Source organism: Amphibalanus amphitrite, unplaced genomic scaffold, assembly GCF_019059575.1.
Source record: "Amphibalanus amphitrite isolate SeventyFive unplaced genomic scaffold, NRLGWU_Aamphi_draft 000355F_arrow, whole genome shotgun sequence".
NCBI classification, from domain to species: Eukaryota; Metazoa; Arthropoda; class Thecostraca; order Balanomorpha; family Balanidae; genus Amphibalanus; species Amphibalanus amphitrite.
In genome coordinates this window covers 300,328-312,739 of record NW_024881849.1, presented here as the reverse complement: position 1 = coordinate 312,739, position 12,412 = coordinate 300,328, and the positions used below count along the sequence as shown (strand labels likewise).

The window sequence follows — 12,412 nt, the reverse complement described above, 5'->3', positions numbered from 1 at the left end:
AGTGTGGGTTCGCACGTGTGTGGTGAGGTTGGACCGTCCTGTGAACCGGGCCGTGCAGATAGAGCAGCCGTATGGCCGCTCTCCCGTGTGGGTCCGCATGTGATCGGTGAGACCTGACCGCCTAGAGAACCGTGCCTTGCAAATGGAGCAGCCGTATGGCCGTTCCCCTGTGTGAGTTCTGCGGTGGTTTTTCATACAGTCGGTTCTGTCGGTCGAGTATTGACACCACTCGCACTTCAATCTGCCGTTCCTGCCCATATGGCCGTGACTTGTCTTCACGTGTCCGTCCAGACAATGTTTTCCCAAACATCTGAAGCCGCATTGGGGACATTGGACCGAGCCACTGATGCCTGAAGAATACACAGAAAAAAGGCCATTAAAAAAAAAAAACGTCCCATGCTAAAGCAGGTCGCATTATGCGACCTGCTTTAGCATAGAACGACCTAACTCGGTTAGGTCGCAAGCCGAAATGTCAGTTCAAGTTACGAACCGAGCCCATGTAAGTTGGCATATAAACGTCGTGCCTGCATACGTCAAAGTAGCAGAACTTCTCAACGAACCGGGCAAAAAACAGTCTACTGTCGGCAGAAGGGTAAATGGCATTACCAGCGTCACTTCGATGGACACCATAGGTCTCGGAGCCGCAAACGATGAACTGACCTGAAGATGACGGTCCGGCCGGAGAGGAAGTCACAGACTCCCCAGACGTCTCCGAGTGGACGGTCAGTTCCCGGGCCGAGTCGTCTCCGTAGTACACCAGCAGCTCAGAGCCCCGCGGAATGGCCTTTGACGTCCTGCATAGGGAGAAAAATATAGCATTATTGATGAAAGCTTGATTGGTGTAGTCACAACACTTACACTGTCATTAATAACTTCGACGAATCCCTTAAAGAAAAATATGGGCCACAGGACGAACCGCGCATAAAATACGTAACGCAGTTAGGAAGAATAGATCCGTGGATTCCAAGACTACAACGCACCTGAAGTATACCTGGCCCCGGTACTGGAAGGCCACTAGGTTTTGTTCTTCCTCCGAGCGGGCACAGTTGACCCTTCTGAGCCAGTTGCTGCAGCTCGGGTCTACGGCATTCACCGAGTGATGCACGCGCTTACCCTTCTTGATCTGTAGTACCAAACAAAAACATAGTTCATCAATTCAAAGAACAAAGTAAAAATATGACATACGCAATGGAAACATTATCAAATTCCCATGTAGCCAACATTGGTCTAAAATGTTTTTATAGTTTTTATCGTTGAAGCAAGTCTTAAGTGGAAACATGCGTTTTTACCTGCAAAACAAAACAACTGAACTGACCTGCCATCTGTACCCGGTTGTTCGACTTCGGGCCTGACCCTGCTCGGTGGTCAAGGTTCCCTCGTAAGGACCGAGTCTTTGGCGCGCAGGTATGTCCTTCTCCGCCAAAACTCCTGGAATCAAATAAATACAAGCCTTCACCTCAACTAAATGGACACAACATGTACTGATACATGGGACATGAAATAATACAATACAAGCAACCATCACCAAATGATGCATCAAACGTCCAGCAGCAGTTGTTACGCATCGCCATTTGTCTTGCCTCATTAACTTACCGGTGCCAGACGCTGGATTTGTCGACTGACCAGAGCTGAGAGAAGGCGGCAGGGTCTTGACGTCCCTGTCGACATCTCCGATACCGGGTCGTGCCTGGAATGTTCAGCGCATGTGGGGCGCAATGTCGACAATACAATCCACGCATTGAGATTATCTTAAGCCTGTTTGTAAATCAGACGGGGTTGTTTTGTGGATATAGATCATGAACCTGTTCTTGACCACGTACCCATGACAGTATTACCTGCTAACAAGACAGAAGCAAAGCAATAATATAACTATGAGCATGGATTAGAGCAAATACTTCATCCATGCTATAAGGAAGAGGATTTCGTAAATGTGAAAAAAAATAGATCATTTTTACATGAAGCTCATGTCGTTCCGTCACTAGGGCATCAGGCACAATCGGTCATATTATTTAATGTCTAAATGTGAGAGGAGTCATCTGTAAAGAATACGAATCAGACCAGTATGGACCAGTCCTTACCTTGGTATCGTGTATGATCTTCAGCGGTCCATGGACGGGACATTCACCGTCCCAATCGCGGCAGCACACGTCACAAACTGTCAGAAAGAAGGGCGAAAAAATTATTAGCGATTTGATGAAGAGCAGACCAAGGTTTAATCGTTCAAGGTTCCGTTAGACGGAAACAATGCGTCTGTATTCGGTTTAATTTGTCTGCAATATGAGTGCTTATCGTGTACATTCGTCCGTTGATGAGGACAAGGTAGCTGACTAAAATCGGGAGAATACTTACATATGTTATTATCATCGAGACCGTCCACATCTCGGTAGTTAATGACGAGACGTTGACTCTTGATGAACACTCCTTCAGTAAAAACTGCAATGAATTCAACAGGGTAATAAATAATTCTGTAATTTGAAAGTTGTCCCTTTGTATATGCTGCTATGCTGCTCTTATCGCTAGGTATGTCTAGGGGATTGTGTCCTTCACTATATAGGGTGCGGCAAAAGTATTGATACCTTCCGTCTTTTTGTAATAACTCAATGCATTTCCAACATGCCCCCGAATATGACATTTCTGAGCGCGCCCTTGCGTACCCGCATCCTTCCCCGAGGCGGGGATTAGCTGAACAGCTGACCTCGACCCAGAGGGTCGCCGGCCGGGGTCATTATCCACCCGGTGGCCGCTGCAGTAGCCACGGCCGAACCATGAAGGTCAAACAATACATTTTGGAGGCTCGCAGCCGCGCCATTGGTATGCTCCAAGCCGGCAAGACGCAGAGGGACGTTGCCTCACACTTTGGGGTCCCAGTCCTCACCATCAAACGCTGGTGGAAGAAGTTTAAGGAGGCAGGGAGCGTCGCAGATAGACCGGGGTCAGGGCGCCCTTCCAGCATCTCGACCGTCGCCAAGATCGTGATGAAGAAAGCGGCTGGAAAATCTGGCCACTCGGCGAGGAAGCTGTCCAAACAGCTCACTCGGAAGAAATATCCGGTGTCCGAGAGGACTGTCCGCCGGTACTGGAGGAACACCCTTGGACTGAAGGCCTACAAGATCCGCGTAAGGCCAAAATTAACGGAAAAAACAGCGAGCACAGAGGCTTAAGTTTTGCAAGGTACGCAAGAACTGGACTGTGGAAGAGTGGAAACGGGTACTCTTCAGCGACGAGTCTCCCTTTCAACTCTTCCACCACCCAAACCGCCAGAACGAGCGAGTGTGGGCTGAGAACCCGGCTGAAATCCCGAAGGCGTTCAGCGTCAAATTCCCGCCGAAACTGATGGTGTGGGGCATGATGTCCTACGAGGGACTGAGCCAGCTGCACGTGATCCCGCAGAAGACGTCGGTCAATGCCGAGTACTACGTGGAGCACATCCTCGAGGAAGTCTGCCTCCCTGCCATCAACAGGACGGCCACGACGGGCTCCGTCCTCACGCGCCGCATGGTCGAGCGCAGGTCGGACAGCATTTTCATGCAGGATGGCGCTCCGGCTCATCGGTCTGCCAGAGCGCAGAAGTGGTGCCGGGAGCACCTCCCCAACTTCTGGGCTAAGGACACGTGGCCAGGGAACAGCCCTGACCTGAATCCAATTGAAGAGCTCTGGGGGATAATGCAGCAGGAGCTGGACAAGAAAAAACCTCCCAGCAACCTTGGACAGCTCGAGAAGGCGCTCAAGAGGACGTGGGCGAACATCAGCCCACAGACTCTGAAGAACCTGGTGGCCAGCATGCCCGCACGTCTCTCACTCTGTGTCCAGCTTCGTGGAGAATACATTGACCGCTGAAATGAAACTGTTGTTTTAATTTTACGGGAGGGAGGGAATGAATGGTAAGGTATCAAAACTTTTGCCGCACCCTGTATTACTCTATGTGTTGTCTAGGGGTATTAACTACTGCACTGAAAACAAGATCTATGTATGTGTGTGTTTCCTCTTCTTCTAACACTATCCATTCCACCAGCACACAGACATGAACAAAAAGTAGATATATTGAAATGAGCCGAAAGATGAGACTGAAACCAACAAGGCCGAAAATCAGTTCTGCAGGAGTTGCTAAGGCAATCGAGCAGGCCGATATGAAGAACCGAAAGAGTCCGAAAATCAGTCCTGCACGAGCTGCTATCGCACTCGAGCAGGCTGATGAAGAAGCCGGAAGTGCCGAAAGAACAGTCTGCAGCTGCCAAGTCGTGCCAATGGCCTTTCTCGTCAGCTCCACGACAGCAGGCAGGCTGAAACATAAGTTAGCTAAATAAGACCGGACACTGTCATCGAAAAGGGCCGAAAGGGATAACCAAAGGACAAGCCGAAAACGATAAAACATAACCGTACAACCTCATACCGACTTCCGAGTGGTTGACTTAGTCCCTGTCAGACGGACTTTCTGAAAGAGGAAGGTCAGCTACCTTCGTCCCCATAGTGCAGCGCAGCTCCCCGAGAGCTGGCTGGGGCAGACCGCCCGTTCTCTTATACTTACGTGTGCATGTCGAGTGATAGTGTTGGAGAGTGGATGTTGTTGAGTGTGGTGTGGACTGTGTGAGTGTGTCGCTGCTGCGTCTGGCGCCCGTTTTATACCTATCCGACAGTCGTTTGCCCTTGGTGTGTCGTCAACCCATTATCAGTTGTTTACTGATACCACGTTCAGTTTTTCACAATCTAACCCTCGCCGAGTGTTTTTGCTGTGGGCGAACGGTGGAGGTCAGCGAGATAGGAACCGAGCGAGCCGCCACCGGTTGGTCGGCCTTGGCCTCCGGGCCGACTGACGGGGCGCTTCCCGTCGCTGGAAATAATGAGTGTCGCCGACTAGCCGCTCAGAGCAGATGGAAACGATATTTCTCACAATTCGGTGGCATTTCGGTAACGCGTCAGTTCAATAGAGTGCATGCGATTGAACATAAGAATGGTTCGATAATGCCATTCAATCACTTTGTAGAGTACGAAACCAAAAATAAAAATAAAACTAACATTTTCTCTGAAAAGGGCACAAAAGTAAGACCGAGGATATCACGATAAACCCATTGCTTACAGTCTCTTCACATATATAAACTTACCTTCAGTAGAGTCTCGAATGGCAGACGAACAACCAAGTAACAGACTCCTTTTTGCATTGGAGATGAAACAGGCACTGAAAGAACAGACAAATGCAAATATTATTAGAATTCATCAAGGATAATATATCATTGTCTACTATGTCAAATAACAACTAAAATTTCAACAACAGCACTGAATCATGCCCTAACCTGTCCCGGTCCACCTCAGTGAACCCGATGAAGTCCTCAGACGGTGACGGTGATCGAGGTCGGTACTTTTCCTCCTTCACTAAAGAATGCAGAGCGCGGTCCGAGAAAGGATCGTCGTCCGACACCGAGGGAGACGACGGCCGCTCAACCTAGACCGGATCAACAGACGAACAATATTCAATGAAACATGAGATGTTTATCCTCCACAGATATACAAATTGGAACACATTATCCGCTGTCATTCCCTTTTATTAACCTCGCAGCTAAAAACCAATGAGAGGTGAGCACCATGCATTTGAAGACGTACCCTTGGTGAAGTGACTTCAATCTTTATCTCCTCCTTCACAACTGGCCGAAAGTCGCTCTCAGAGCCACTGTCTATGGGAGTGCAGTTCCTCGGCCTCTGAGACTTCCTCACACTCTGTGACGGACCCCATTCCCCGTCGCTGTCAGCGGAGCCCCCCAGAGACCACTTTGGTCCTTTTGGTGACATTGATGCAGCCCGCATGAGCGGCAGTAGTTCAGACACTGGTGGATCTGGAATAGGGTCCAATGTCCTTTGTCAGTTCACATTGAGTTGACTAGATGAAAGCACAAAACGGAGAAGTTATGTAGCAAGAAAATACAAAGTTGCAGAGTTATCACCTCCAATAATTGAATATTCCATATGGAATTAATACCCATAAAACATCTCTCAATAATGACAATGACATGGTTTGCCAACAAGAATGCAGCAGGAAAATAATGGAGGTGCTCCTATACCTAGCATTTAGATCCTGGCTTTATATGAAAAAACTGTAGCCTCAAATGATCTCTGATGACTTTTCTAGAGGGCAGGCTAGCAGCCAAAGACACCTTTGTTGCCACAAGTAGTCCAAATCATTGCGATTCTGAAATATTTTTATTGTTCCTCCTGACCTGGCAGGCTGACATGACCTCAACCTGGGGTCAAAAATTTCATATGTTGTCAAAAAATGATGAACTACAAGCTACTCCAAGCGGTGAGGCGCTTCGCACCAGTTTTTTATTCACACGCAAAAAACTGGACAGGGTGGTAACAAATGCCCCCCCCCCCCACTGGGGCAAAGGTTAAAACTGGGTAAATACTATTAGAATTGTCTCGTGGCGACCTACATGATGGTACTTTCAATTTCCCACTGTTGAAGCTTCTTCCTTACCCATGGATGCCTAGACAAAATCATTGCGTCAGGTTTGAGGTTAGGTAAGGTCTGGTTATGTTTCTTTTTTAATATTTTGGAGACACCTACCTTATCATCATATCTGGATTTCAGTAGGTGGAACTATGGTCATGAGTACCCAAATATAGGAACGTTCCCATTTTTAATATGGGAACTGGCGTTCCCATTTATGAGAACGGAAGGTAATTTTTCGGCCGTTCGCCCACTAAATCTCATTAGTGCACCACGTCTCAAAAAAGTGCACGCTAATTTAAGTATCTACTAAGTCTCTATAAAATTATCTTTAATCTGACCGTCGAACAAGGAAATTGACCGTCGAATGATATTTTTAATGATTTTTTGAAATGACGGAATGGTGAAAACATGGGTTATTCTACATTTAACATGCAATTTTAAGGAAAATGAAGCGTTTTTTACATTTTGAGGTCAAGTATGATATTTTTCGTCTGGTTATGAAGTTTCATATTAGCGACACCAGATGCTGACATATGCAAGCGAACACGCGGACAGTCCCGAGGTAATATTGTTGACTTTTGGTGTCGGGGCGCACGACCTCGTGGAACGTCAGTGATTTCACCGAACTACTAGTGTAAACTCAGTTTTAGTGGTTTAAAATTATTCAGTTGTATTTTATCAGCCCGGAAAGACATATTTTATTTGGATGCTAGCTGTGTAGCGTTGTTTTATAAGGAGCGTCATGAGCGTGGTTTTTGTCTTCCGTGTTTCTAAGCATGATCGTTTTGGGGGAATTTCTCTTATATTGGTCGCTCTGTGTGGCTTGTTTATAATTTTTATGCTGATTTCGATCATTCCTCGTGCCCATCCTACCAGGCCTTTTGCCACACGGAAAAAAATATTTACTCCCCTAGGTGGGGTTCTGACGTCCCAAATACAGTACCTATATTAGAGTAGATATTCGCCCTATTTTGGAGTTCTATCCATAACTCCCTAAAACTATCAAAAGGCGATTCATTACTCTCTTGGTGTTTTGAAACTCCCTTGTAAAACGCAATTGAAACTCCCTTTTAGGGAGTGAAAAATAATAGGGAGTAGTGGAACCTAAGAGGAGTAATAAAACTCCTTATTAACTACTCCTTATTCTGGAGTTATGATCGCAAAAGGGAGTTTCACTACTCCTGTTCTGCAAGTGAAACTCCTTTAAATTTGTCTGTGGAGTAATGTCACACCGAAAACGAGACATGCTAAGTGGTTCCAAAACTCCCAAAAAGGTACTCATCCCAAATACAGTACTTATATTAGAGTAGATAAAGTTAACATTCTGGAGTTTTCCAAAAAGAGTGTGATGTCACCCCAAATATACGGGTTGAGTCACTCCTAATTTTGGGCAGGACGCACATTGCACAAGCCCCAACTGACATAATCAGAGCATTTCCAGCTGGAATTTTAACAAATATGGATCATTTATACCGTTATCATTGCAAAAAAGTTACTATGATGCTATGACGTGACGTGTGTTGTGAGGCTGAAATAAGAACCAGTCTCTTCCTATTTCTTTCGCGCATTTCGGAGACACAGTTTAGCTATAGTGTAATAAATAACCAGCAGACGAAAAAAAATCTCGAGCATATCCAACAAAAACACTGGATTCTACACAATATTTCTTCTGTATTCTCGTCAACCAAATCATGCATGTAACAGCAGATTTAGCACAAGATGGCCAGGAGCCACAAGGATTTGCCACTGGGTTTACAGAAAATCTGCAGCAGCATCCAGTATAGCAGCGTCCAGCAAGTACAGCAATGGTGAACGAAGCAGCTATCATAGATGTTAACCCTCGCCCTGGCAGGGGGGGGGGGGGGGGTCGATGCGACCCCACCCCCCTAAGGGTTTTCAAAGATAGCGTAAAAACGGCGCTATCTTTGGGCAACCATTTTACATAAGACCTGAAAATTTCAGGTCCGGGTGACCTTGGGTCAGGTCACCAGGTCAGAACAACCGGTACAAGGTCATGGTCAAATTTCAATTTGTTTATGCACCTGTCCAACTCACAGTTTTGGACTGCTTTCCTTCAAACTTTCAGGATGTACTAAGTTCACCGAGTTGTATAACATATTGTTCGGGTTTTTATGTCACTGACCTGAGGTCAGTGACATAATGACATGACAGTGACGGAAGAGACTGGTTCATTACGTCGTAATGTTAAGCCTATGGGAAAATATTCAATTCGGAAAATATTGAAGATATCCGCTTCGTTCTATCACTTTTGTGCTTTGAAAGTTTGAAACCACAGTACTTAACATTATGTCACTTGGTGCTTCTTTGTTTGGTGTACTTATCCAAGGGTCAGGTCAAATGAGGTCAACTGAGGTCAAATGACGTTTGTGCCGATAACTTGTCACATAATAAAGATAAAGCTTTCAAAATGGTACCATTCTGTTTCTCTTGAACAGCCGAGTCGAATGATATGAAATATTAAGCATTTCGACCATTCTTAAGACTTAAGTTGTACTTAGGTTGTGCTTAGTATTTCAAGTACACCTAAGCAAGCAAAAAAAGTACATCGTTCGACGCGCCTTGACGTGCTGAGTTCACTGGTGCTTTTGTTTTTGTTCTATCTTAATTAGATAAAAGGTTAGAAGCGAAAAACTTTTGACCTGTTTTAGCGTTGCACAGGGGTGAGAACTCCAGGAGGCCCACCTACCTACCAAATTTGGTGTTTCTAGGTGCCATAGGAGGCATTAATGTTGCATATCATTCGACTCGGCTGTTCAAGAGGAACAGAATGGTACCATTTTGAAAGCTTTATCTTTATTATGTGACAAGTTATCGGCACAAACGTCATTTGACCTCAGTTGACCTCATTTGACCCGACCCTTGTTATGAAAAATGACCTGCCAGGGTGAGGGTTAAAAAATGAACACATTTTTATGCAGAAACAATTGAGATGTGAGACTCTCCATAACACTGTAACACGGTCATAGGGGTGTGATTCTAAACACACATATCCAGCGCCGTGCTGGTGGTGCGAGTTTTCCGTGGAGTGCTGGGGGGGGGGGGGGGGGACGGCGTTTTCGCGCCCCAGTCTAACTCGGCTCTCGGGTCATCTAGCGACACGCGGTAAACGGCACTTAGATAGTCAAAAATAATGAAGAAAATAATCCTGTCATTTTTAGATCATGTCAAAGATCAGGTCACCAGAGGTCATCAAAGGTCAAATTTTACCTCTTTCAATAGTTTAAAGTTTTTGAAAACCGACGCATAACTTGGGAACCAAAAAGAGCCACAGCACCGCGAAAAGGCGCGTTCGATAGCCATTTTTTAACGCTCTTTCGTAATGTGTCCTCAGATGTGACCTCAGGTCAACAGTTTAGCCTCTAGAGAGAAAAAGAACTCCACAAATAACCGTTTTACGAAAATAATAGTGTATTTCTGTAATCACCTTTGACTCAATAGAGTCGCGACATTGCTGTTGGCAGCATCATATTCCTCTTGTCGAAACGCATTGAATGAACTATAATTTGACCTTGAGGGGTAATTTTGAAAATTTTACTTAAGGTCAAGGTCATGACTTGACCGGAAAAGGTCATGCTGCATATCGGTCGATTCTTTTCGTCAAGCTGAACACATCTGAGGTTTTTTACCGCTCTATAGCATGTCTCTCAATCGATGTTATAGACTTAGAGAGTGTTTAGAACGACGTTTTCTCCCATTCACTTATAATGGAGATTGCGCAAAATTGCCCTGGCATTAGGTCATCGATATGAAAGTTCTGAGATATAGGTATATTTTATAGATTCTATTACTTTTATAACAACATTTGTGGGAAAAGCTGCATGAGCAGGTGTGCCAAAGAAGACGGTGGCTCCACGCAGCCATTTGTGAGCTATCTGCGAAAACCACGGGGGGGGGGGTGTCCAAACGCTCTCCCCGGTCAGAGCGGGTTAAAATCGGTATTAGTGCATCTCGCGACGGCACACATGCTCGTTTTTTCCGCGAGCCTCTAGCTCAAGTTGGAAAGAAATGGGAAGGGGATTCGCCCCTCGACCTGGGTGCATGCAGAAAACCGGTAGGTCCGGGGACGGTTTAGGTTATACAATATACACACTGTGGCTCAGCATCCATGCACAGTGTGCATTGCACACACTGTCTCCGTGAGGGTTGTGCTGGATGAATAGACAACCACGCGTTGGACACTATTCGTTTATCCAACGTATTCCTCGTCGTGGAACGGGCTTCCGAGCGTGTTTGCCAACCATGCTTGCCAGCATTATCTGCAATGGAAAATGTTCCGTTATGACTAAAAAAGACAATATCTTAAGTCTGCATAGGTGGGGTCAATGGGTTTCTGAGAAACTTTGTCTAGGAGCTAGGGACATTCCCAACATCTGATGAAATTTGATGCAATTATTAGGTCACTGCATTGGGCGAGGAGTGATGTTTGCTCTGCTCTGCGCTCAACCTTTGCAATTGATAACTTGAGCTTTTTAACATTTCCGTATAACATTTTATATAACTAACATTTCCATAAACATTTCAATTCCGGAATTCACGCTTGAGTGCATTTGTCTTTTGATGTGGCGGGTAATTTTCGGAAAATAATTGAGATAGGCCTATTCTAATAAAGCAATATATATATATATATATATATATATATATATATATATATATATATATATATATATATATATATATATATATATATATATATATATATATATATATATATATATTAGGGGTACCCATTTTTGGGTCAATTTTTCAAATTTTAGGTGGGGGTGGATTTTCCCATTATTTGGTCTATTCTGATTCCATCTGTGCCAAAAATAGTGAAATCAAACGATTTCTAGGGGTCGCGAATTCAAAATGAAAATGCCAGTTTTAGCGAAAAATCGACCAAATTAATGCTATTTTATTTTGGAACAAGGTTACCATGCTAATAGGTGGGAGACAATTTTCCCATTATTTGGTCCATTCTGATTCCATCTGTGCCAAAAATAACGAAACCAAACTATTTGTAGAGGTCACGTATTCAAAATGAAAAGGTCAATTTTAGCGGAAAATCGACCAAATTAACATTATTTTATGTTGGGACAAAGTTACCATGCCAACGGTTTGGGGTCAATTTTATCATTATTTGCTCCGTTCTGGATCTAGCAGTAACAGAAATAACGATATCAGACCACTTTTAGGGATCGCGAGCTTGCATTGGAAGTTTTAATTTTACTTGGAAAAATGACTTCATATGAATGGATATAAATGCGCAAAGCCTGAATGTGCAGTTGCAGTGGTATTCGACGTGCAGCGGTAAAAGAGAGCACCAAAAATATCATTTTGGTCAATGAACAGCATACTCGTATGCTCATTTACACTCACTGTGGTTTAGACCGTCATTAGTACCTACATATATACAAGACCGGAACTCTTAGAACGACTGGCTATGTACATAGTCAGAGGGCTCAAATCAGTGATCGAAGCTTTCTCATTAGGACCATTTAGTTTTCAATGAGTCGTCTTATTCAGCAAAAGAAATGACTGAACCCCAGGACGTAAACAATGAATATTGACACAATCTGGGTGGGAGGGGCATTAAAAGCCGTTACGGTTGTGACGATATAACTCGTGTGTCGTATTGTAACGGAAATATGGCATGAAGTAGATAAATAAGTTGTTAATGGCCTATTTATATCTTTAACGAGATGAAAACAGCACTGAAGCTATGCCGGTATGCATGACCTTTGCCAATTCGCTAGCCGACCTCCCCTATAGTCCCGGAGTTGCAGACACGGCTGAGGGAGGGGCGCAAGCTTTACACCACCGCGCCGTTGGGTGACTGAGCTGTATGAGTGTAGCTTTGCCCCTCTCCCACAAACACCCACACCCACATTCAGACTTTTGTTTAGACTGTTGACATATTGTTAACTTGAGACGGGTGCAGATATCATGTCATGGAACTAGTGCCTGGTG

General features: G+C 44.8%; 1 protein-coding gene and 1 long non-coding RNA gene across 7 annotated transcripts in view; both read right to left on the bottom strand.

Annotated features, from left to right (window-relative positions):
• Positions 1-12,412, bottom strand: part of LOC122389342 (zinc finger protein 271-like) — a 259,548-nt gene that overhangs the window by 91,266 nt on the left and 155,870 nt on the right. For 4 of the 6 annotated variants that reach the window (XM_043381246.1, XM_043381248.1, XM_043381247.1 and 1 more), the window contains one exon: positions 1,594-1,687. In XM_043381246.1, the coding sequence (XP_043237181.1) occupies positions 1,594-1,687 (94 nt within the window). Of the gene's footprint in view, positions 1-660; positions 795-980; positions 1,124-1,315; positions 1,429-1,593; positions 1,688-2,078; positions 2,156-2,349; positions 2,434-5,099; positions 5,174-5,288; positions 5,438-5,595; positions 5,826-12,412 lie in introns of all 6 variants that reach the window. The other 2 variants (XM_043381249.1, XM_043381245.1) reach the window with 2 other exon arrangements.
• LOC122389352 lies at positions 4,023-5,079 on the bottom strand. The gene is made up of 2 exons (XR_006257960.1): positions 4,526-5,079; positions 4,023-4,280 (listed from the first exon to the last, which is right to left on the bottom strand). It is a non-coding gene; the product is annotated as an uncharacterized LOC122389352 (long non-coding RNA).